This window comes from Felis catus, chromosome B3, assembly GCF_018350175.1.
Source record: "Felis catus isolate Fca126 chromosome B3, F.catus_Fca126_mat1.0, whole genome shotgun sequence".
Lineage (NCBI taxonomy): Eukaryota > Metazoa > Chordata > Mammalia > Carnivora > Felidae > Felis > Felis catus.
The window spans coordinates 137,971,362-137,996,283 of record NC_058373.1 but is presented as its reverse complement, the minus strand read 5'-3'; the positions used below and the strand labels follow the sequence as shown (position 1 = coordinate 137,996,283).

The following is a 24,922-nucleotide window of genomic DNA, read 5'->3' as shown; positions in this document are numbered from 1 at the left end:
CACTGAGCCACCCAGGTGCCCCTTTAAACTTTTTTTTTTGAGTTTATTTATTTTGAGAGAGAGAGCGAGTGGGGGAGGGTCAGAGAGAGAGAGAGAGCACGCGCGAGAGAGGGAGAGGGAATCCCAAGCAGGCTGTCAGCACAAAGCCCGACCTGGGGCTCGATCCCACAAACCCTGAACATCATGACTTGAGCTGAAGTCGGAGGCTTAGCCGGCTGAGCCACCCACCGCCCCTGGCTGCGCCCTGATTGAGGACTTTTCCGCCCCCTCCCTTTGTCCTCAGCCTCCCAGCGAGGCTCTGGTTAAGCTCTCCGCTTGTGATCTTGGTCAAGCCTGCGAATCCTGCCGGGCTCCTGTCACTGTGTTCTTCTCGCCGACCTGTGGCTGTGGACCCAGCTCCCTCTCAGCACCCGATCTGTCTTGATCCGGGCTCTTCCTCTGCCCTGGCCCCGCTTGTCTGTTGTCAAGGCAAAAATGTCACCTCTCTTCCGGCTGTCATTTGTGATAACCACACAGGATGCTGGAAACCAAGGCAGTTTATTTACTCTCTCTCTCTCTCTCTCTCTCTCTCTCTCTCTCTCTCTCTCCTCTCTCTCTCTCTCTCTCTCTGCCGGCAGACCAGCACCAGCCCGAACCGCAAAGGGCTGTGTCCTTTTGCCTGGCTCTCTCGCTGATTCCTTAGGGACAGCCCAGAGACACACGAGGAGGCCCAGTCTCTGGCCACCTGTAGCCACACCGCAGGGCTGCTTCTTGGACTTGGAAATGGGAATAGCATTTTTTTTTTTTTAACCCTGAGCACATTTTCTTCCTTTCCTTCTCCCTCCCTCCCTCCTCTCTCCCTCCCTTCCTTCTCCCTTCCTTCCATCCTTCCCTCCTTCCTTCCTTCGTCTTTTTCTCTTTCTTTTCTTTCTTTCTTTCTTCCTTCCTTCTTTCCTCTCCCTTTTTCTCTTTATTTCCTTCCTTCCTTCCTTTCTCTCCCTTTGTCACTTCTTCCTTCCTTCTTTCCTTCTTTCCCTTTTTCTTTCTTTCCTTTCTTCCTTCTCCCTTTTTCTCCTTCCTTCCTTCCTTCCTTCCTTCCTTCCTTCCTTCCTTCCTTCTTTCCCTCCTTCCTCTCTCTCTTTCTTTCTCCAAAATGTTTGGAAAATACATAGTCCCATTTTTTTTTAATTTTTAAGTTTATTTATTTTTTCGAGAGAAAGAGAGCAGGAGAGAGGCCGAGAGAGACGGGGAGAGAAAATCCCAAGCAGGCTCCACACTGTCAGCACAGAGCCTGACACAGGGCTCGAACTCACGAACTGTGAGACCATGACCTGAGCCGAAATCAAGAGTCAGACACATAACTGACGGAGCCACCCAGGCGCCCCTATGTAGTCCCATTTTTTAATACTATGTCCGTTCAACCCGTCCAAGGACAGACAAACCTGCCAAGGCTGAGAACTCTCCTCCGGAGAGGCATGCCTGCGTGCTCCCTCCCTCGTCCTTCCCTCATGGTCCTTGGCCTCCCGCAGCTGTCCCTGTCTGCACTGACCCCCAGCCTCCACCCCCTGCCCCCCGCTGTATTTCCCCTCCCTACCCTCCCTGGCCAGGGTCACCTGTCTGAAGCCTAGAATAGTTGTGTCACCACCACCCGAACATTTGCTGGCTCCCTGTTGTCCCCAGGGCCCTGGACCTGGCTCCGAAGGCTGTGATCTGGCCCTTGCACACCGCCCCGCCCCCACCAGCCTCCTCCAGTCACCTCCTCCCAGTTCCCACGTTCCAGCCTCACCATCCCCCAGGAGCCTCCCACAGCCCGCAGCAACAAACACCTCCACTGGCCCTGCTGGCTCCAGGCCAGGTGACAAGCCCTCTTTTGTGGCCCTGTGGTCGGCGTCTCTCAAAGCTCATGTGGGTCTGTCCCCGTTCCCCCCCCCGCACCCCCCCCCCAGAGCCACACCTCTGCCCCTGGCTTCCACAAGACAGGTTCCCAGGAAGCTTTCAGTGAGGGATGCCCTCCTGGTCCTTACATCAGTTGTGGGTGGGCTTTTCTTGAGCCGCCCATTTGATTCTTGAAACTCAACCTCGTGTAACAAAACAGGCTCCCCTTCCTATGTGAGAAGGCATAGAGCAGGCTTCCTCCCCAAGGTCCGGATCTGAGAGGCCATTTAGGGGCCAAGAACTCGGATGGGAAACCGTAGTCTCATCGCCTCGCACCGTCTACCTGACGGCGGTTCCCTCCATTAGGTACGAGGCAAAGCCAAGGCGAAGCCCTGTCTCGCCTTAGCGGTGCTGGTAACCCCGTCACACCTATTTTCACGCTGCAGTGAGGTCGTACGTGTCTTGAGATGTCGTGTCTGCCCGTCGCTACTTCGAAATTCTGGTAGTCATCAGACCCAGCGTTAGCGCTGGTGATTTAACGTGTTAATAAAGAAGCCTGTGCCTGTGCGTGCACGTGTGTGTACTTCATTGATTCAGTTCAGTCTGTTTGAAAAAAAAATTTTAAACGTTTTATTTGTGTTAGAGAGAGAGAGAGAGAGAGGGAGAGAGAGAGGGAGCACGAGTGCGGAGGGGCAGAGAGCGAGGGCGGGGAGAGAGAATCCCAAACAGGCTCCACGCTCTGAGTGCAAAGCCCGACTGGAGGCTCGAACTCACCAACCCTGAGATCGTGACCGGAGCGGAGAAGGGCTCTCCATGCCTTTCGGCGATTAGGGCAGCGTTTCCCCGCCACCGTTGTGCCACGTGAGACTCTGGGAGACTCGTCCCTGCCCCTCCCGTTCCTCGCTCGGTCAAGTTACGTAAAAGCCGAGCTCTTGGAAGCCAATCAAGTCCCACACTAGACAAGTGATTAAAGTCACAATGAACCAATTTAAACGCCCGCACAGTCTCCCGTGCTTTACAAACGAAGCATTCAAAGGCTGGGAGTGGCTTCAGGGAACATATTAAATGGTTAGCAAAACTCCAAACAGCTCTGAAAGAACAGGCTGGGAGACTGAGCTCTGAGCCGCAGACCCAGGTCTCCCTCGCCGCCGACAGCGTCCCCCGGCGGTGACAGCTGTCCCCTGCAATCTGGTGGCAAAGCCCACCCAGGGCGGTGGGGGCGGTGTTCAAATCCTCTGTCTGCGCTTGTTGGACCACCGACTGCCGATCCAGAAGAGAGGGCCAACGCGGTTCAGCCGAGGCCAAGAGACTGTGTAAGTTGAAAGTGATGCTCGCTCTTTCTAGAAAGTTCACAAGACGCCTAAGGAAAAATAAGGACACAAGAACTCCCAACTGCGTGTTCCCACCATCCGCACGCAAATCGTCCGTAATCAAGTGGCCTCCGAGAATGCTGTGCCCGGAAAAGAGAGGCCTGAGGTCACGTGGGATGTGACTCGGGCCACTTCAGCCCACACCCCTTGTCACGTGGACACATGGTGGCAAGACCGCCCAACCTTCCCCTGTGAGGATAGTCTTTTGTGGTTTTGTTTGCTTTTACTGGTTGTGGAGAGCCGTGTCTGCTAAAGGTACAATTTTGCCTAATTTGGGGGTGTCATTATATCGTAAGGATGCTCCCTTATTAAATTCATTTTAGGCATACTTTTCAGTGGCTGCGTGATATCCCGAAACGCGCATCGTGCTTCCCTTAACCAACCCCCCGTTGTTGGGCATTTGGGCTGTTTCTAGCTTTGTCCTGTTTGCCATTTTTAACTAATGCTGTGTTCATCAGCATTACACTTCATGCCGATGCTGGGCCATTTCGCCATCGTGCGAGGCGTTGCGGGAGCTGGAAGATAAGCCACGTACAATCCCTTCCCGTAAGATGCAGATATAAATAACTTTAATCCAAAGTAGGTGATAGTTGCCGTAAGCAGACAGCTGGAACCGGAATGTAGGAAAAGTCTTGCCTGGGCTGCCCGGGATTCCAGGAAAGTTACCCGCGAAACTCTGAGCCTCCGCGTCCGCAGCTCCGAGGTCAGGAGAAGGGAGATGCGGGCGGCGTAGCCAAGGGCGGGTTCAGCTGCAGGATCCAGGCCAGCAGGCAGGCGTCGCCTAAGGGGGCAAAGCGTGTGGGGATCGTCTCACATGCAAGGGCAGTGGATCGTCAGTGACGTCTGCCGTGGACCCAAGTTGGTGGCGAAGTAGCGAGCAGGCACCTGGCTGTCATGGGCACCCCCAGCCCTGAGATCGTGATATTCAGGCGTGGTTTCGGGGCTGGCATCAGCCTGGCCCAAAACTGTGTTTCTTCAGTTGAGGCTTCTTTTTTTTTTTTTTTTCAACGTTTATTTATTTTTGGGACAGAGAGAGACAGAGCATGAACGGGGGAGGGGCAGAGAGAGAGGGAGACACAGAATCGGAAACAGGCTCCAGGCTCTGAGCGGTCAGCCCAGAGCCCGACGCGGGGCTCGAACTCACGGACCTGAGCCGAAGTCGGACGCTTAACCGACTGAGCCACCCAGGCGCCCCCGGTTGAGGCTTCTTGATCCACGCAGCTCAAGATTCGCTATCCGTAGTGCCCATCTCAGACCGTATATGTGTTTTGGGATCCCTTGCGGAGGGGCTTCAACCCACAGAGACAGAGGAGAATTGCCCCTGAGTCTCCAGCAGGGGAGCTGAGAGGCCAGCCCAGCGCCCTGCACCTGCTCTCCCTGCTCCCACAGGAGAGACCTGTCCTTCCTCCCGGGTCCTTTGGCCCTTTGACGACCAGAGTCGCCCCCGGCTGTGGGGCCAGGCGGACGTGCCTGCCGGGAGGGGCACTGGTGCTGTGTGGGCCTGTCCCCGGCGTTGGCTCCCCCCCACCCCCGTCCGGCGTCACCCTGCTTTCTCGTCTGCTGGCCTGATCTCACGTGTTCCTGCCTTCAGCCTCCGCAGGTGCCATGACTCAACCGCCCCAGGAGGGCTTCGACAGGAGCGTGGAGGAAGCCCGGCAGTGGATGAAGGCTGTGCAGGAGCGGCTGCAGGTCAACGACAACACCCAAGGGCCCCGGGCGGCCCTGGAGGCCAGGCTGCGGGAGACCGAGGTACAGAGACCGCGGCTTCCATAGCCCTGGGGCCTCGGCCGTGTCCCTCCCTCGGGCCTCGTGTCTCCTGACTCTTAAATGGCGGGGGCGGACCAGGCTAATGTCTCTCTCAAACTCTGACGTGTTTGAATCTCCTGGGGATTTGGGTTTGAGGGCCGATTCTGACCCAGGGGGTCAGGGTGGACCCCAACTCTGGCATGTCTAACACGATCCCTGGTCCTGGGACCACACTTTCATAGGGAGGGGCTAGAGGGGCTTTCTGGTTGTCCTGTCCTGGCAGAGGCACCTTGTGGCCGGGGTGGGGGGGGGTCGGGTTGGGGGGGTCCCCAGCCCAGTCCTTCCTGCCGCTTCCCGGCTTCCCTGGGCCAGGTCTGGGTGGGCCCAGATTGGCCTTCAGGAGGGTGGAGAAGGGTTCTGCCCCGTGAGGAGTGACCCGTCAGCTTCTCCAGGGCCAGGGTCTGGCCTTGCTCCCCACCTGGCACGAGGCAGGGCTCAGGCGTGTGGTGCTATGCCTACCGGAAGTGCTGGTGTCCCGTGCCTGGCCCGGCATTATGGTGCCCCCATCCGAGGGCATCTGCTTCAGGCCAGGGGGCCAGGGGGCAGAACCTGGGTTATAGGCTCCATGCTGCTGTGCAAGTGCTGTGTGACCTCGGCCAAGTCCCTATCCCTCTCTGGGCCTCCGTTGCCCACGTGTAGGCAAAGCCATGACTTAACGCATCTCTGGGGTCACACCCATTGGGATAGACAGCTAACAATGGTCGCTTTTAAAGGGGGGGAGACCACCTTCTCGTATACAAACTGATCTCCTGACCAGGCTAGAAGGGGTGCTGGCCCCACACCCAGTGTCCTGCGTGCTTTCTTGGGTGTGCTGTCTCACTGGTTTTGTGCATCTTATTGAAAACACCTAATCCTCTTTTCGGAAACAGTCAAAAGGAAGAAAATTTGTATCATCTTTTCAGGGCCGATGGTTTCAGGCTCACAACCACGTCACGAAGGGAGAGCCATGGTCTTGCATTTTATGCATGGGGAAACTGAGTCTCAGAGAGGTGACTTGTCCACGTTGGAAAGGTCTCCGGGTGGGACATTCCAGCCTGGAATTTGAGTCTTCTGATTCCTTGTCGGATGGGCTTTCTGCTTCCCTGACAGGACACGTGCCTCTCAGATGATCGGAGACGGGCATTCACAGCAACACCGTGCCCGGCAGGGCAGAGAGTGGGGGACCACTTTTAAGTCATACGGCCAGAGGCTTCCCAGTTGGACAGTGGAGTGAGCAGAGAACCCGGGACTCTCTGAGGCAGCCTGGGGCATCAGGCCTCTGGGGACAAGTGACTTTATTGCTGAAGCTGAAAGACAGACGAGGTAGCCAGGCTGGGGGCCGCAGGGGTGAGGGTGGAGAGGAGGGGGCTCTAGGCGGAGGGAGCAGCAGAGGAGAGACCCAGCAGGTGGGCATGGCCCGAGGCACGTGCTCAGAGCCCCAGCAAGGCTGGGTTGGGGTAGCACCAGCCATCAGGCAGGAGCCAGGGACAGGGCCAGAGGGGAGGTCAGGGGTCAGAGGGTGACGGCCTGGAACACTGAGCCGGGGAGCTTGGATGTCGTTGCTGCGACAGGGGGATGGTAGGTTGGAAACTTGGAAGGAAGGTCGAGGATTCAAGGAGAGGAGTTGGCGGCCCGGAGCCCCTTCTCTTGTCGGACTTGGCCTCGGTCATCATCCGCATTGTTACTGTCACCAGGAGGCATTTATCAAATGATTGGTCCTCAGAGGTCAGACGGAGGGGACCCGACATTCATTCGGCACCTGTTTGTCACGTGCCCAGGGCCGCACCGTCAGCTTTCATGTTGAATTTCACAAAAGCCCTGTGAATGTGGTTTTATGGTCCCTAGTTTTCAATAATAAAATGTGATTGCTAGATGCGGTGATGGGCCCAAACTCTAGGAACCGATCTTGTCAGGACCTGAGCCCAGGGCCGAGTCCAGAGCATCACTGGCCATCCCCGTGGGGGGTCCTGGGGCAGTGGAGACGGCGAGGTTCACTTTACTCTGGGGCTCACACCATAAAGGGGAATGGGGGATTATACACATAATCCAGGCCGCACAGGATCTCGTGATGTTATTGATGTTTATTCTCCTCCTCTAGAACCTTCCGTGGCTCCCCATTGCCCACAAAACTAAAACCAAGCTTCACCTGGCACCACAGTCTGCCACTGTCTACACCACCCCATCTTCCAGCCTCGGCTGTCCCGGCCATCCCATCTACCAAGCACAGATCCTGTCCTGGTGGCAGACAGCCTAGATTTCCTGTCTGTAGGCCTCTGTCCTGTGCTGTTGCCTCTCCTTGGGATGCCCTCCCGTTTGCTTGTGTGTCTGTGCTTGTGAAATGCAACCCTCCCCCTGCCCCCAAGCTCTGGCCCCAGCTCCTGATAGTCTGTGTCCCGGAACACCACGGCCCTGCGTGTGTACTTGCTGTTTCAAGGCCAAGGGTTGCTAATCCCTCTGAACCTTGCACCCTTCTACCGGCAGGCCATTCCCCTCCCGTGGTGGGTCGGGCTGCAGCCAAGGCAAGAGTGGTCCTTGGGAACAGCCCTCGGCCAGGCCAGGGTGGAAACCGGAGGGGAGCACGCCCGCCAGGGACTTGACTCAGAGCCTAGGCGGAGGGGGTCACGTCCAGGGGCTCCGCCTCTGGCTCTCCCACGGGGCTCAGGCATGCTATTTTCTGGGCCTTGACATTTCAAAACCAATTTTGCAATAAGAAAGAAAACATTTCGCTCCTGCCATCTGGTGAAGGGAGCGTCTGGTGACTTTTCCACCTCCGCAGTCCGCGGGGCCTCACTCTGGGGTCGGGGTCTCGTGCCCCTCCCCCCCCCCCAGCTCAGTGATGTGCGTCCAGGGTGACCCTTCTCCAGAGTGGCCGGGATGTGAGTTCCCATCCGGCTCTGACGCCGCATAGCTGCGTGGCCAGAAGCGAGTCCCGTGCCCTCCTGCGACCCAGAGCCCTCTCCCCCTTGCGTACAGAGGGGCTGTTGGCGGCCCCGGGACCCTCGTGGTGGTGAAAGCCTTCTGTGAAGGGAGACCGGGAAGAGGGTTGCTCCCGGGGTTCAAGTCCCTGCCGTGGCTGTGGCGCCTTGGGAGCGTTTCTGGAGCACCTTGGGTTTCAGCTCACTGGGGGTTGGGGTGGGGTGGGGGTGGGGGCGATGGTTGCCGCCTTGCAGGAGGGACGGAACGTGGGGGCGAATGACTTACTGGTGCGCTTGGCAGAGCGCGGGTGCCCTGGCAGAGCCGGCCCGATGGATGGGGTTATTTCTTGCGGTTTCCATGCGGGGGCACGCGCACGCCGACCCTCCCTGCCCGCGCCCGGGCCTCCCGGAGCTGGCCCCCAGGTCCCAGCTCCTTGTCCTCTGGTTTCCAGACTTGCGGCCCTGCACTCGGGGCCCGGCCTCAGCCAGGCTGCTTCCTGACCGGCCTCCAGGCCCCTCTGTGGCCAGAGACGGGCTGCCTTTCCTAGGACGTGGCCTCCGGACACAGCCGTCGCTCAAGCCCCATCTCGAAGGCTTGCGCGTCACTAAGGCTCGGTGCCGACGCCACTACTGCCCACCAAGCCTTGGATTTCCCCACGTCCCTCACTGGAGCTCCAGTAGCTACTCCGTGGTGTCGGTGGCTCTGTTAGCATTTGTGCTTTTCTCTGCAGACCCCAGCACGGCCTGCAAGCGCTAGGTTCCTCCTGGACGCCCGTGCCCGACACAGTACCCAGCATAGTACTCAGAATAGTATCTAGCATAGTACCCAGCTCAGCTCAGTACCCCACCCAGTACTAAGCATAGTACCCATCACAGTGCCCAACCCGGTTCCCAGCACAGTACTGCACATAGCACCCAGTGCAGTGCTCAGCTCAGTACCCCACCCAGTACCAAGCATAGTACCCAGCAGTGCCCAACTAGGTACCCAGCACAGTACTGCACGTAGTACCCAGCATAGTACCCAGAATAGTATCTAGCATAGTACCCAGCTCAGCTCAGTACCCCACCCACTACCAAGCATAGTACCCAGCAGTGCCCAACTCAGTACCCAGCACAGTACTGCACATAGTACCCAGCACAGTGCTCAGTGCCCAACTCAGTACCCAGCACAGTACTGCACACAGTACCCAGTGCAGTGCTCAGCTCAGTACCCCACCCAGTACCAAGCATAGTACCCAGCAGTGCCCAACTCAGTACCCAGCACAGTACTGCACACAGCACCCAGTGCAGTGCTCACCTCAGTACCCCGCCCACTACCAAGCATAGTACCCAGCACAGTGCCCAACTCAGTACCCAGTACAGCACTGCACACAGTACCCAGTGCAGTGCTCAGCTCAGTACCCCGCCCACTACCAAGCATAGTACCCAGCACAGTGTCCAACTCAGTACCCAGCACTGTACTGCACATAGTACCCAGCATAGTATCCAGAATAGTATCTAGCATAGTACCCAGCTCAGCTCAGTACCCCATCCAGTACCAAGCATAGTACCCAGCACAGTACTGCACATAGTACCCAGTGCAGTGCTCAGCTCAGTACCCCACCCACTACCAAGCATAGTACCCAGCAGTACCCAACTAGGTACCCAGCACAGCACTGCACACAGTACCCAGCATAGTATCTAGCATAGTACCCAGCTCAGCTCAGTACCCCACCCAGTACCAAGCATAGTACCCAGCAGTGCCCAACTCAGTACCCAGCACAGTACTGCACATAGCACCCAGTGCAGTGCTCAGCTCAGTACCCCACCCAGTACCAAGCATAGTACCCAGCAGTGCCCAACTAGGTACCCAGCACAGTACTGCACATAGTGCCCAGCATAGTACCCAGAATAGTATCTAGCATAGTACCCAGCTCAGCTCAGTACCCCACCCAGTACCAAGCATAGTACCCAGCAGTGCCCAACTAGGTACCCAGCACAGTACTGCACATAGCACCCAGTGCAGTGCTCAGCTCAGTACCCCACCCAGTACCAAGCATAGTACCCAGCAGTGCCCAACTAGGTACCCAGCACAGTACTGCACATAGTGCCCAGCATAGTACCCAGAATAGTATCTAGCATAGTACCCAGCTCAGCTCAGTACCCCATCCAGTACTAAGCATAGTACCCATCACAGTGCCCAACCCGGTTCCCAGCACAGTACTGCACATAGCACCCAGTGCAGTGCTCAGCTCAGTACCCCACCCAGTACCAAGCATAGTACCCAGCAGTGCCCAACTAGGTACCCAGCACAGTACTGCACGTAGTACCCAGCATAGTACCCAGAATAGTATCTAGCATAGTACCCAGCTCAGCTCAGTACCCCACCCACTACCAAGCATAGTACCCAGCAGTGCCCAACTCAGTACCCAGCACAGTACTGCACATAGTACCCAGCACAGTGCTCAGTGCCCAACTCAGTACCCAGCACAGTACTGCACACAGTACCCAGTGCAGTGCTCAGCTCAGTACCCCACCCAGTACCAAGCATAGTACCCAGCAGTGCCCAACTCAGTACCCAGCACAGTACTGCACACAGCACCCAGTGCAGTGCTCACCTCAGTACCCCGCCCACTACCAAGCATAGTACCCAGCACAGTGCCCAACTCAGTACCCAGTACAGCACTGCACACAGTACCCAGTGCAGTGCTCAGCTCAGTACCCCGCCCACTACCAAGCATAGTACCCAGCACAGTGTCCAACTCAGTACCCAGCACTGTACTGCACATAGTACCCAGCATAGTATCCAGAATAGTATCTAGCATAGTACCCAGCTCAGCTCAGTACCCCATCCAGTACCAAGCATAGTACCCAGCACAGTACTGCACATAGTACCCAGTGCAGTGCTCAGCTCAGTACCCCACCCACTACCAAGCATAGTACCCAGCAGTACCCAACTAGGTACCCAGCACAGCACTGCACACAGTACCCAGCATAGTATCTAGCATAGTACCCAGCTCAGCTCAGTACCCCACCCAGTACCAAGCATAGTACCCAGCAGTGCCCAACTCAGTACCCAGCACAGTACTGCACACAGCACCCAGTGCAGTGCTCACCTCAGTACCCCACCCACTACCAAGCATAGTACCCATCACAGTGCCCAACCCAGTACCCAGCACAACACTGCAATAGTACCCAGCACAGTGCCCAACTCTGTACCCAGCACAGTACTGCACACAGTACCCAGTGCAGTGCTCAGCTCAGTACCCCACCCAGTACCAAGCATAGTACCCAGCAGTGCCCAACCCGGTACCCAGCACAGTACTGCACATAGTACCCAGTGCAGTGCTCAGCTCACTACCCCATCTAGTACCAAGCACAGTACCCAGCGCAGTGCCTACCTGGTCTTGGCTGCACTGATGGAAAGCCCTGACTAACCCCCTCCCTCCGGCTTTCCTGATCTATCTTTTCTTCTCTCCCCAAAGTTTTCTCTCCATCCACCCCCACCTGACTGTTGCCCTCATTGGCTCCTTCCAATCAGAATAGTTTTGTACCCCGTCCCAGCTGGCTCGTCCCTCCTGCCAAGCACTCCTGGATCCTGCTGGTGATCAGCTCTAAAGGAACCTCACACCAGCCGAAGAGCGTAGTCACGACTGCGGCGAAGAAAGGTGGAAACTACTTCTGGAAAGCTGGATTTGCCAGCGTAGCCACGGCCTCTGGCCTCCTGGCCCCCCGGCCGCCAGCAAACATCCCATTGGTTGATATTTCGGTTTGGGGGCGGATGTTTCTGCTTTGGGCCAGGTAGGGCTTGGTGTTCTGCCCGCCTTTGGGGCTGGCCGGCTTTTCTGTCTCTGGCAGGAAAGCAGCAGACTCACTCCCCTGCGAAGGGCAGGGAGTTGGGCGTCTGCCGTGTCTCCCCCGTCCGGCCTGCCCGTCTCCGAGCAGGAGTCAGGAGAGCAAGAGTCCAGAGGCCTAGAGGAGGTCACACAATCAGGAAACGAGGCTTTGGGAAAGGGGCCGTTGTCCTCACGGGGACTTTCCAGGCCCAGCTGGCTCCCTCTGGGTGTGGCGGAGAGAACGAATTCAGCTTCTTCCCCAAAGCCGTTCGCTCCCTAGATTCTGGATTCTGGCTGAGCCTCCTCTGGACAGCAGGCGGAAAGGAGGCCTCTCTGGCTGCTGCAGAGAACAGCCCTGCAAAGCGCAAGGTTTCTGTGGGTTCCCAGCGCCCTTGTCCGTTAACTGCGATTTCCGCGGCGTGCGTCTTCCTAGCTCGGAGGGTGGGCCTGCAGTCTGTTCCTCAGCGCTGGGTGTCAGAAATATCAGGTCCTTAAACTGAATGTCGCGGGATGGCGAGAAATTCCTCCCCAGCCGCCCTGTGGGGCTCCCGCTCCTGAGTGGTGTGAAATGTTCCATGCGGCGGGTGGGTAATCTCGCTCAGCCCCACAACATCCCGCGGTGGCCCTCGGACCTTTGGTCCACACTAATTGCCTTAGTACCTTGGTCTTCTGCATCGCTGCCTGTGCTGAGCGGCACTTGGGGTCTCGGTCGGATTCTTGTCGCAGCCGTGACCCTGCGGGGTCCTGCTACATCCCTCCGCTCGGCCGGGCTCAAACAACAAACAAAACGGCTTTCCCCTTCTTGGGGTATCTCCCCGCTCTCCACTCTCATCTGCCCCCCACCCCCAAACACACACTCCTAGACCGCAGAGAGCCTGTGTGGAAGGAGCTTGTTTAATGTCACTCTGATGACACAGGTAGGAGGGGACGTCCCTCTCTACCATCAACGTCGCCGTCACCGCTAACCAGTCTCACGTGAAGCAACACAAAGGATTGACACCCTTGCTCACTCGCACATCTCGGAAAAGGATCTACACCTTTTAGACCCCACCGTTTACGGAGTATGCTGACACATCGATGTTTTAACTAGCTGTATTTTCAAAACTTAATGTTAGGGGCGCCTGGGTGGCGCAGTCGGTGAAGCGTCCGACTTCAGCCAGGTCACGATCTCGCGGTCCGTGAGTTCGAGCCCCGCGTCAGGCTCTGGGCTGATGGCTTAGAGCCTGGAGCCTGTTTCTGATTCTGTGTCTCCCTCTCTCTCTGCCCCTCCCCCGTTCATGCTCTGTCTCTCTCTGTCCCAAAAATAAATAAACGTTGAAAAAAAAAAATTTAAAAAAAAACTTAATGTTAGAACCCTATGGGGTAGACAAAGCAGACATTGTTATCACAATCTCAGGGTAAGAGAGGGAGGCCCAGAGTGGTCAAGCAACCTGCCTGGGGTCACACAGCTATCATTGAAGCAGCATTTCGCTCCCCCCTCCCCCACCCCTGCGCCATCCACAGAGAGGGGTCAGAGACGGCCGGCCCACTGGGACTTCATTCAGGGAAGGCTGGCTGCCAGCCTCCCAGGGAGACAGGCTGGGGAACAGAGCTTGAACTTCAGGCAAATGTGCTGTCAGTAAAGAGGGCTCCAAGGTATGAAAAGACGGTACTGAGAGCGAACACTATTAGTGTTGGGCCAGGCGGGGTGCCCAGGGCTCTCTCGGCTTCGCGGAACGTTCCTGGAACCCTGGGTGGTGTAACTGCCCTCTTCCCCCATTTCATAGGCCTCGCGATTCGAAGTACTGTGACAAAGGTCAGGCAGGTAGGAGGGAATGGCTCTGGAATTGGAATCCAATTGTACTCTTCCTACAGAGACCACGCTTGAGTTGCCAAAGAACTAAATAACGGCAGGTATTAAGGACAAGGGCTGATGTTAATCAGAAATATGCTACTTGCTAGACGTTGTAAATTCGTGTTGGTCCTCCCAGAGCCCGAGGCCAAGATGAGACTAAACGCACGAGATGTTTGATAGGGAAACTTCCGCGAGAGAACAGGTTGGGAGCCCAGGAAGGCTGGGAGGGGTGAGGTCAGCCCGACGCAGGTCTGACCCCCAATCCAGGAGATCAGGGAGTGTCTGAGACCGCGGTGTGGCTCTGTGGGAGTCTGGCAAGGCCGTGGGGCCTCCTGGACCAGTCACCCATCAGAGGAGCCCGATGCCACAGGGGACCAGGCCTGCCTTCCTCTTCCTGCTTGGTCACTGGTGGGAGCAGCGGAGGGAGCAAGGCCTCGGTGCGAACTGCAAATTCAGAGAATTCCGGAGCCTTGGCTGGGGCCCTGGGTCAAGCCCACTCCCTGCAGTAGACGTGAGAGGCAGATTCTCACAGCCCCACACACCACGACGTGCACCTTGCGTTTTCTCATTTATTTATTTAAAAAAAATTTTTTTTTCTTTTTCAACGTTTTATTTATTTTTGAGACAGAGAGAGACAGAGCATGAACGGGGGAGGGGCAGAGAGAGAGGGAGACACAGAATCGGAAACAGGCTCCAGGCTCTGAGCCATCAGCCCAGAGCCTGACGCGGAGCTCGAACTCACGGAGCGCGAGATCGTGACCTGGCTGAAGTCGGACGCTTCACCGACTGCGCCACCCAGGCGCCCCCTTCTCATTTATTTTTTAAAAAATGTTTACATTTATTTATTTATTATTGAGAGAGAAAGAGAGAGCACAAGCAGGGGAGGGGCAGAGAGAGAGAGAGAGAGAGAGAGGGAGAGACAGAATCTGAAGCAGACTCCAGGCTCTGAGCTGTCAGCACAGAGCCCGACACGGGGCTTGAACTCACAAACCCAGCGAGATCACGACCTGAGCCAAAGTCGGCCGCTTCACCGACTGAGCCACCCAGGCGCCCCTACGTTGCATTTTCTCACTTAATACTGAAAAAAATCTGGGAGCTCGGTACTATGAATAACCCCGTTTTACAAACGAGAAAACCGAGGCCAGGGGGATGGCGAGACGTGTGTGAGTTCACACAGCCGGAAGCGGCCCAGTGGGAAAGGGAGGGGACTTTCGCCAGCAGACGGCTCCACGGTTCTGTGCTCCCCTCGTCAGTGCCTTGCTTCCGACCTCAGGGCCTTTAGCCGGCCACCCACGGTCACAGGAGAAAGCTGCAAGGGCCACCGTTCGAACCCCAGCCCCTCTGGCCTCAAAGTCCCGGCTTCTTCCATCATGCCACCGCTAACGCCCAGGCTCTGCCTGCTCGTGGCTTTGTCTAACCCCTGGAAACCGGCCTTTGTGTCCACGACAGAAAATATGCCAGCTGGAGCCGGAGGGGCGCGTGAAGGTGGACGTCGTGCTGCGGGCGGCGGAGGGCCTCCTGGCGTGTTGCCGTGGTGGCCAGAAGCCCGAGATCCTGGCCCAGCTGAAGGACATCAAAGCCCAGTGGGAGGAGACGGTCACCTACATGACCCACTGTCACAGGTAAGGCGGCCGGGGACCCCGCCGGGCCTTCGCAGCCTCTGTTGACCCTCCTTGTCCAGCACCGCGCTGTCCTGGGGCCTCTACCCCGGGGACATTTCTCCGGTCCTGGAATTGCTGGGAACAGGATGTTCTCTTGGGATGTGCGCCAGCCCTGCCTGCCTCTTTCTAATTATAATCGAGCTTAATGATGACAATGGCAGTGGGAGTCCATCAGGTTTTGCCAACACTAAATTCTCAGTAGACTCGCCATGTGTTCGTCCCCCAGCAGAATGGCGGAGTGGCCCTGTTGCCTGGCTGGCGACGTAGCCTAGACCCTGTGCTGCCCCTGAGAGCCAGGGAGGGATGGGGGGTTAGGCAGACCTGAGATTGCTGCCTGCCTGCTGTGTGGCCTTGGGAAAGTTACTTGAGCTCTCTGAGCCCCAGGCTCCTCATCTGGACAAGGGGTATAATCAAGCGTTCAGGAGAAGCAAATGTCAAGAGCGAGGCACAGTAGGGCCCTCAGGGACCAGGAGCTGCCAGGGCCCCCTCCATCGCTCTGAAGCCAGAAGGTTGAGTGGCTGGGGCGACTTTGCACTGTGCTTTCCGCTTTTCAAACCCTCTCACTTGGAATTGCAAAGTCGTTTGATGTGGGCTGGAGAGATGGGGCCGTCTCCGTGTTACGGACGGGGAAACCGAGGCAGGCGAGGAGGCAGGGTTATGCAGCAAGCTCATGGCGCCTCTGGAACCCACACGTAGGCCCCCCCCCAGCCTTCTGCCCCACCGAACAGCCACAAGCCCCCCAGACACTATTGCACTGTGTCGATTATTAGACACACTCCCACCGCACTGAGGTAGGGCCCCGAACCTGGAGGGTCGTCAAGCTGCCCAGGTGACCCTGAGGCCCAGAGAGAGTGTCATTTCATTGCGCTCCTGCCCACAGCTCCCCCCCCCACCCCCCCCACGAGTACTGGGGAGGGGGCGGCTGCCCGGCCCTGGGGCCAGGTGGGCGGGTCGTTCACGGCTCCCTGCTCTCCGTCCGCAGCCGCATCGAGTGGGTGTGGCTGCACTGGAGCGAGTACCTGCTGGCTCGAGATGAGTTCTACCGCTGGTTCCAGAAGATGATGGTGGTCCTGGAGCTGCCCGTGGAGCTGCAGCTGGGCCTGAAGGAGAAGCAGTGGCAGCTGAGCCACGCCCAGGTCCTGCTGCACAACGTGGGCAACCAGGCCGTGCTCCTCGACCGGCTGCTGGAGGAGGCGGCCTCCCTGTTCAACAGGATCGGGGACCCCAGTGTGGACGAAGATGCCCAGAAGAGGATGAAGGCCGAGTACGCCGCGGTGAAGGCCAAAGCCCAGGTGCGTGAGGCGTGGGGGGCTCTGTCTTCACCTGCGCGTCCATTAGCCGCCTCTGTCTCCCCGTGCATCCATTATCCACCACTGTCTACCCATGCAGCACGCGAGAGGCCCCTGGCTCCACATTCTGAAAGGCGATTAGTCTTTCATTTGTTTGGTTTTGGGTTTTGCCCCAGAGCCCGCGCTGAAACCCGAACTTCTTGCCTGGATTGTGCGTAGGGGGAGATTTTTAACCGGTCCTCTGAGTTATCAAGTTCAATTATTAGTATCTTGCAAAGGAATTCTAATCGGGTTTTTATGACACTCACCATTCTGTTTCGCATCGTGTAAAATTTGCCCACCTTCCGGGTATGGGTTATATCTGTAATCATTCCGAGTGTACGTATTTTACGGTCTCCATCAGATTGTTCGAGTAGCTGAAGTTTCGGAGTCTGACGCTGCAATTTATCGGGTCTCCTGTCGTGGTGGAGCCTTAGGGCCTTTGCGGTTCCGGGCTGTGAGCTCGTGCTAAGCAGGACTTTATCTGCAGACCCCCGTGGCTGGGGCCTGACGCTCCGAGTGGCTGGTGTTTCCCTCAGCCAGGCTCCCCCGGGAATTCACCTTCATGGTTCCTATGCTTACATCAGTGTGTTCTTGACTTGGGGATTCCTGCGTCTGAACTTGAACCCAAGCCAAAATTATGCGAGAGGCCCCTGGCTCCACACTCTGAAAGACGATTAGTCTTTCCTTTGTTTTGTTTTGGGTTTTGCCCCAGAGCCCGCGCTGAAACCCGAACTTCTTTCCTGGATTGTGCGTAGGGGGAGATTTTTCTAGTTCATCCTTTGACGGTGGGGGACGCAGCCCCTTGAGGGTTCTGCCTTTTTGCTTCTGGGCCCAAAGCCTTACTTCCTCCTCCAACCGGAGCCTTAAACCCAGGGAAACCTCAAGCACACAAGTGAGTTTAGCAACCTGTAACATCTTTGCGTGTCATCTACGTGACGTCACTTACCTCGGTGTGTGCATGTAAACAACGCTTGTTAAATTTTATGCAGCCGTTTTGGCCGTCTATCGTGGAAGGGTGCCCAGGCTTTCTAGTCTGCCGTGTTGCTGGCTCCTTCGTGATTACAGTTTAAGGGCAACAGACCTGTAATGGACAGAGATCTGAGAATGCACTAGCAAGAACAGGACTCTGGTCCTTGAATGCTTGGGAAGGGGCCTGGGTTCAAGCCAGGCTCTGCCAGCTTTCCAGCTGTGTGGCCTCAGGGCAGCTCGCCCTACCTGCTGGTTCACAAGGGAGTTCTTTGAAAACTGGCACCTGGTTTCCCCACATAAAGGACATCTCGGCCCCCAGTAGCAGTGAGAACCAATAGCAACAACAATGGAGCTTTGAGCAGGTGCTCAAAGCTGTTTATTGAATGAATGAGAGCCCCGCCCTTCAGCTTGGAGGCTCACGAGTCCCAAGCCCCATCCCCCCTCCCCCCCAGGGAAGCAGCGGAAGGTTCTGGGGCAGCTGTGCAGGGGCCAGAATGGACAGGCAAGGCGGGTGTGGACTTTGGCTCTCACATACGCAGCCAGCTGGCCCTCACCAAGTCCCGAGTGGCAAGGGCAGGCTTAACAGCGATTCTTTCTCCAGGTCGGCCCCTGGGGCCGGGCAGAGAAGGTGTCTGCCCCTGTGGCCTCATTGTGACTTCACAGGAAACAGGTGCACCTGTCAATCAGCAGAGAGCCTTCCTCGAAATGTGCGGAGGACGGGAAATGGAAAGTAGTTTGGCCCGTGTGTGTGTGTGTGTGTGTGTGTGTGTGTGTGTATACATGTGTACACGTGTGTGTGGAGGGGGCGTGCCAGGGGCACCAGGTGAGCACCAGTCCTGGCCCACGTGTGCAAACGATCACCTCAGAGATTCTCACAGTCGCTGCTAGGGGACCCTCCCCTCGCTGCGTCCAAAAAATCGTAGACATCACAATTCTTGTTGACGACTGCTGTCTTTTCCAAGTCTCTTCGTGTCTTTGACCTCATTTGGTCCCCCCAGCCTTCTCGTGTGGTGGAGAGCGAAGGTTTCGAACTGGGCCCATTTTGCGGACCTAAAAAAAAAAACCCATGTAAGTGGCAGATGCCATTGTCCCGCGAGAGAGACCCAGAAGTTCTAGGCGACTCGCAAGGTGGGGTCTTCCCTCAGTGGTGCCTCAGGTCCTGTCCCCTGTGCCCGTCAGGGAGGAGCCCGGACCGCCCGAGCTGCTGTGGGTCCGGCTGAGAAAGTGGAAGGCAGCAGTGAGTGGGCAGTGTGGAGACCCTGGAGGCGGGAGCACATTGCTTCCAGAGGTTTCTAGGAGGCGGCGACCAGCTCGCAGGGCAGGAGAGCGGGGGATCCAGAGTGTAAGGACGGCGTGAGTGCATTTTGCTGGGGAGAAGAGCCACAGCTTCCTTCAGATTCTAGAAGGGACCTTGACCTTCAGAAGACTGAGGAGCTACTGAGAAAATCTAACTTTGGCATTGCCCTTAACGAGATTTAACTGCCAACCCCACGGTCCTCATTAGTAAAATGGGGTAGAGCCCCAGACCCCAAGCCCCGGGTCACAGCCCCTCCTGCCAGCCCTAGACCACAAGAGAATGCTCGAATTCCATCCTAAGCAGGGTAGGGAACTCTGCATGTCCGCTGGGGCCCCCGAAGATTCTCCGTGGCCCAGATGCCTCCTAGTCACCTGCCTCGGACATTTGATGAAGGCCTCACCTTGCGCGAAAGGCTCTCTCAAGGCAGATAAGATGGCCATCCCGAAGCAGGCAGCTGAAATCCCCCAGCCCAGGGACAGGACTGGGGCCATGTAAGAATCCCAGGCATCCAGGCCTGTCTCAGGGTGGCTCTCTGTGGTGTTGCCTTAGTCCGCTCAGGCTGCCGTAACCAAACACCATAGACTGGGGGGCTTAAACAACCGAAATTTATTTCTCACAGTTTTGTAGGCTGGGAAGTCTACAAGGTATTGGCAGTCGATTCCTGGTGAGGGGCCTTTTCTTGCTTTGTAGATGGCTGCCTTCTTCTTCTTCTTCTTCTTCTTCTTCTTCTTCTTTTTTGATGTTTATTTTTAAGAGAGAGAGAGAGCACAAATGAGGGAGGGGCAGAGAGAGGGAGACGCAGAATCCGAAGCAGGCTCCGGGCTCCGAGCTGTCAGCACAGAGCCCGATGCGGGGCTCGAACTCACGAACTATAAGACCACGACCTGAGCTGAAGTCGGACCCCTAACCGACTGAGCCCCCCAGGCACCCCTAGATGGCTGCCTTCTTGCTCTCATGGCGGAAAGCTGGGGACAGGGGACAGTAGGCTCTCTTCTGTCTCTTCCTATAAGGGCACTGACCCCATCATGGGGACCCAACCCTCATGACCTCTCGTGATCCCGGTCACCTCTCAAAGGCCCCACCTCCAAATACCATCACATTAGGGGTTAGGACTTGACCCTATGGATTTAGGGGACACAGCTCAGTCCGTTGCAGACTTTGTGTGTATTAATACCTTGACTTCCACCAACGAGAGAGCCCGTTTCAACATTTCTCAAGCTAGTCAACGGGCCATTGTGTTCACCTCTGAGAATCCACTTTTGACTTCCGATATGTTAACTAGCAAAGCCTCTGGTGTGGAGGGGCACGGGAGCCCAGGAGCACCGTGGGGGCCACCTCCGGACCCGTGGCCTCTGTGACCACCCGCGGCAGGGAGATCCGAGGACTAGATCAGCGGGCCAAGCCCGGGAGTGGGGAGGACAATAGGGCTGTGTCAACCCCAGACACTGAGAGTCAAGAATAGAGCAGGCTGGCCGCCAGTGGGGTCCTGTTGGTGTACTATGAGTGTTTTTAATCCACCAGGTACGTTTTCTGAAGGGCCAGGCACACAGCAGCCGCCTCCTCCCCCTCCCTGCCTCCCCTGGGCGCCTCTCAAAGGAGGCGGGTGCGTCTGGCATCTGGGCCGTGAATCAAACCGACCGGCGCAGGCTTGCGGAGACATCAGTCCTCGCCGCCCTTGTTAATTGGTGGGGTTCGGACGTTCCCGACAACCCTGCCCGCCGCAGATGGTTTCGTTGTTTGGTCTGATGAGGGCAGGTGGAGGACCCCCCCCCCCGCCCCCCGCCCCCCGCCATCCGTCACCCCCTGTCATTCTGCGACGTGGCCGGCCGGCAGCGGCTGAATTGTGCGCTGTGATCGCTACGCCTGGCACGGGGCTCGTCTGGACGCCTGCCCTGCCGGGCCACGCTGCTCTCCGAGGGCCTGCTCACGATCACGGAGGCTTTTGTTTACTCTGGGCTTCCCGAGTGCTGGCACCTCATCGCTCACACACGGGGCCGCCGGCCAGCGCGTTCCGGGGTAGCCTTTGCTGCGCGACGACATCTATCACCGGCAGCGTCGACCAGGGGCCCGGCGCTTATTCTCTGCTTGTTATTCTTGACCCACTTCGTTTCATAAATGAGGCTTTCCCGGGGACGGCGGAGGCTCTGGGAGGGTTTGGACGGACGCAGACAGCCCCGCGGGAAGGGGGGGCCGGCGCGGGAGTCGCGAAGGAGGTGGCGGTGGCCTCTGTCTCTTGGTCCGCGCTTGGAATTCGGACCCCGCGGGGCACTGCTGTCGCTGCTCTCCGGCCCACGCTCCCCTGAGTGGGAGGTTCCCAGCTCTGCGCTGAAGGACTCGGTCCCGTGCCTCGGTTTCCCCATCTCCAAAGCGGGGATGTCTTCTCCTCCCTGCCATGGCTGTTGCGAATTTAAATGAATTAATCCGTGTTTTCAGGTTTGGTGAGGACTTTCTCAAAGGGCAGGGGAGGCATGTACGAAGCGCGGGGAAGTTTTCTGAACCCGCGTGTCTGTCTGTCCGTGCTTCCCTTTGGAGCACTTTTGACCAGGTTTTGTAGTAGAGGGCCAGCGAACTCCTGGACACAGCCTGCTCCCCGGCTGAGAGCGGAGGCCAGCTACTGATGGCCCGTGGGCCAAATCGAGCCCATCTCCTGATTTTGCGTGGCCTGGGAGCCAGAAATGGTTTCTGCCCGCTTAAATGGCAGGAAATAAAACGCAGAATCTTCCAGGACGCGGAAAAATGCTATGAAATTCACATTTCAGTGCCCATATTTCAGCTTCACTGGAACGCAGGCCTGTTCTACGTGGTTGCGTGTGGCAGCCTGTGGCACAGCGGAAGGAACGCATCACCGGCTGCAACAGAAGCCACATGGTGGCTAAAGTCGAAAACGTCTCCTCTCCACCGCCAGCCAACCCCTGGATTAGAGCAGTGGTTTCGGAGTTGGGCACCTGCCATTTAACTCTTGTCCAGAAGGCCCTTCAAGAGCTACGTGACCTCCCAGCCTCGGCTTGGACATCCGTGTAGCGGGAGGGCTTGGCATCGTGGTGACGATCAAGTGGGAGATAGCTTGTCACGCTCCCGGCACGTTGGCAGGTGCTTGGTAAATGGAGGTCCTCCCTTTCCCTCTTCTTGACCCTCCTTGAAAACTTCCCTCCAGCGGCCACACTCAGTGTTGAATCTTCGTGCCATTTGGGAAGCACTCATTCACAGAGCCTGGGGGGGAAGTCAGCAAGGGGCCGCCTGGTGTGTAGGGAGCTCTTGACTCTCCCAGTGGATGGGGAGGCATGGACAATGCCAGAAGGGAACCACGGGACAAAGGGAAGGCTGCTAAGTCAGCCTGGGGCAGCGGGCCAAGTCAGAGAGGCTGTGGGGCCCGGAGGTCAGCGTGGCCGGGCAGAACTGCTCCCTTGCCCACTCGAGCTGCCCAGTGCGGTTCCGGGGTCACGTGAGTTCTGACTCATTTGACTCCACTGCGCCATAGTGAGGTGGGGTTGTTATTAACCACACGTACAGAGAGACGCGGGCACGCGGCAGGCCAGGGTTCAAGTCACAGGCAAACCCTCCAAACCCAGGGTGTTGACTGCAAGGCCACATCGCGGGGTCCTGCCCTTGACCAGAATGCTGCAGCACTTGGATCCGGGCCTGCGGGCAGCGGGGAGCCATGGAGGGCTTGAGAGAAATGGTGTTGCGATCAGGGGCGTGTTTGAGAAACGGTTCCTGGGCACACAGGTCTGATAGAAGGGGCATTTATTTCTCAGATGACAGCCCCACTTGGGATGCCATCTTGCCCCTGTGTGGCGAGGACTAGAGTAGGGTTGTCTGAAAACCGAGGTGACTCCAGCCCATGCCGCCAGCAACGCCACACCCGTGAGGAAGGGGGGACGGCCTCCTGTGTATTTGCATGCGCTGCACACACCGCCGGCGTGGGGCACGGATGCCGTTGGCCCGGTCTGGCCTTCTGGGTTTGAATTTGGTCCTTCCGTACGCAGGTGAGCTTGGGCAAGTGCTTTCTGAGGCGCCGCTCTGTGCCTCCATTTCCCCATGTGTCAAACGGGGATAATAATGGTGCCACCTGATTGGGTGGTCAGGAGAGCGCAGTGAGATGAGTGTACGGAAAGTTCCTTGGGTGCTCCCGGCACCTTGGTGAGTGCTCCAATGATAACGTTGTGTAGCAGGAGTTGTTGAATGTTCCTGTCATGTTTATTTATCGTTGAGAGGGATAGAATGTGAGCGGGGGAGGGGCAGAGAGAGAGAGAGACAGACAGACAGAATCTGAAGCAGGCTCTAGGCTCTGAGCTGTCAGCACGGAGCCCGATGCAGGGCTCGAACTCACAAACCTTGATATATGACCTGAGCCAAAGTTGGATGCTTAACCGACCGAGCCCCCAGGTGCCCCTGTTCCTGTAATTTTTTTAATGTTTATTTATTTATTTTGAGAGAGAGAGAGAGAGAGAGTATGCAAGCAAGGGGTGGGACAGAGAGAGAGAGAGAGAGAGAGAGAGACAGAATCCTATGCTGTCAGTGCAGAGCCCGATGCAGGGCTCGATCTCACAAACCGTGAGGTCGTGACATGAACCGATATCAAGAGTTGGACGCTTAACCAACTGAGCCACCCAAGTGCCCCTAAATACCCCTGTCTTGAGTCCCATTCCCCGGACACGGCAGGAAAGAAAGCCAGCTGTAGAGTTGGCGGGCCCAGTGTGGACATGCTCTGACCAAGAGTCTCTTGGGTTCCCGCTAATAAGGTGGAGAAGAGCCACTGGGATGTCTTTATCTTCGGCAAAAGGGCAGACGGTCGGCTGTATCTCACACCCCCTAAACACACACATACACACACACACACACACACACACACACACACACACGCATAGGCCTTGAAGGCCAAGGGCAGCCTGGGCTGGGGACCTGCATAGGTGGTGACCGTCCTCCCCTCCCACAGGACAGAGTGGACCTGCTGGAGCAGGTGACCCGGGAGCACGAGCATTTCCAGGCAGGCGTGGACGAGTTCCAGCTGTGGCTGAAGGCGGTGGTGGAGAAGGTGAGCAGCTGCCTGGGGCGGAACTGCAAACTGACCACCGAGGGCCATCTCTGCGCGCTGCAGGTAAACTTGACCGCGTCTCTCCCAGAGGGGGAATGCTCAGCTACTGGGCTTCTGTGTTGTTTATTTACTGGGATGTGCTGGGGGCCCCAGGGGATACAAGAGCCACGGCACGCAGAGCGCACACGAGGAGACGTGTGGAATCTAGCGCAGTAGGTGTGGGGCCTCGGCTACTTTACAGAAATCTCCGAGCCAGCGGGGCATTTGGAAACCCAAGGTCACAGCAGCGTGGTCTAGACCAGTGGGTCTCAAATGGGGGACACTTGGCAACGTCTGGAGACATTTTTTGGTCGTTACCACGGAGGGCGGAAATGCTATTGGCATCTAGCGGGTAGAGGCCAGATCCGATGCTATTATGCACCTTGTGACGGGCAGGACAGCCCTCCCAACAGACCTGTCCGACCGCAGGTGTCGGTCGTGCCGCGGGTAAGGAGCCCTGGTGTAGGCATCAGGCCTGCAGTGGAGACAGGCTCGGTCCACTCCGGCCTTCCTGAGTGGCTGTGACCTTGAATGAGCTTCTGACTTCTTCCATAAAGGGACTGTTAGAGTATGTGCAGTAATTCAGGGACTACTTTATAAATTTTGCCACAGATCTACAGCACCTGTACCATTTATTTAATATTTGTACGTAAGTTGACTCTTGTTTAAAAACCAGTGACTAACGACATCCCACCCCCCAAAATCTTATGTGAGTAGTGTGAGAATGTTCGTCGGAACTTCATTTGTAATAGTCCCAAACTGAAAACACCTCAGATTTTAATCAGCAGCGTGTTGGATTCACATATTGTGGCATGGGAGTGACGATATAGATATAGATATAGATTAGATATAAATCATATGTCCATGTCTGTATCTATATATAAAGGAATACTACTCACAACAAAGAAGAATGAAGTGCTAAGACCTACGACAGCATGGAAGAATCCAAAAAACGACGTGGAAAGAAGCCAGTTTCAAAAGATAATATATCCAATGCTTTCAGATACATGGAGTTCT

General features: G+C 56.8%; 1 protein-coding gene across 7 annotated transcripts in view; it reads left to right on the top strand.

Annotated features, from left to right (window-relative positions):
- SYNE3 (spectrin repeat containing nuclear envelope family member 3) overlaps nucleotides 1–24,922 on the top strand; it is a 109,251-nt gene that overhangs the window by 29,396 nt on the left and 54,933 nt on the right. For 4 of the 7 annotated variants that reach the window (XM_023256008.2, XM_023256007.2, XM_006933080.5 and 1 more), the window contains exons 2-5: nucleotides 4,816–4,973; nucleotides 15,023–15,195; nucleotides 16,217–16,526; nucleotides 23,768–23,929. In XM_023256008.2, coding sequence (XP_023111776.2) covers nucleotides 4,830–4,973; nucleotides 15,023–15,195; nucleotides 16,217–16,526; nucleotides 23,768–23,929 — 789 coding nt within the window. In that variant the 5' untranslated portion in view covers nucleotides 4,816–4,829. The other 3 variants (XM_003987951.6, XM_019833600.3, XM_019833599.3) reach the window with 3 other exon arrangements.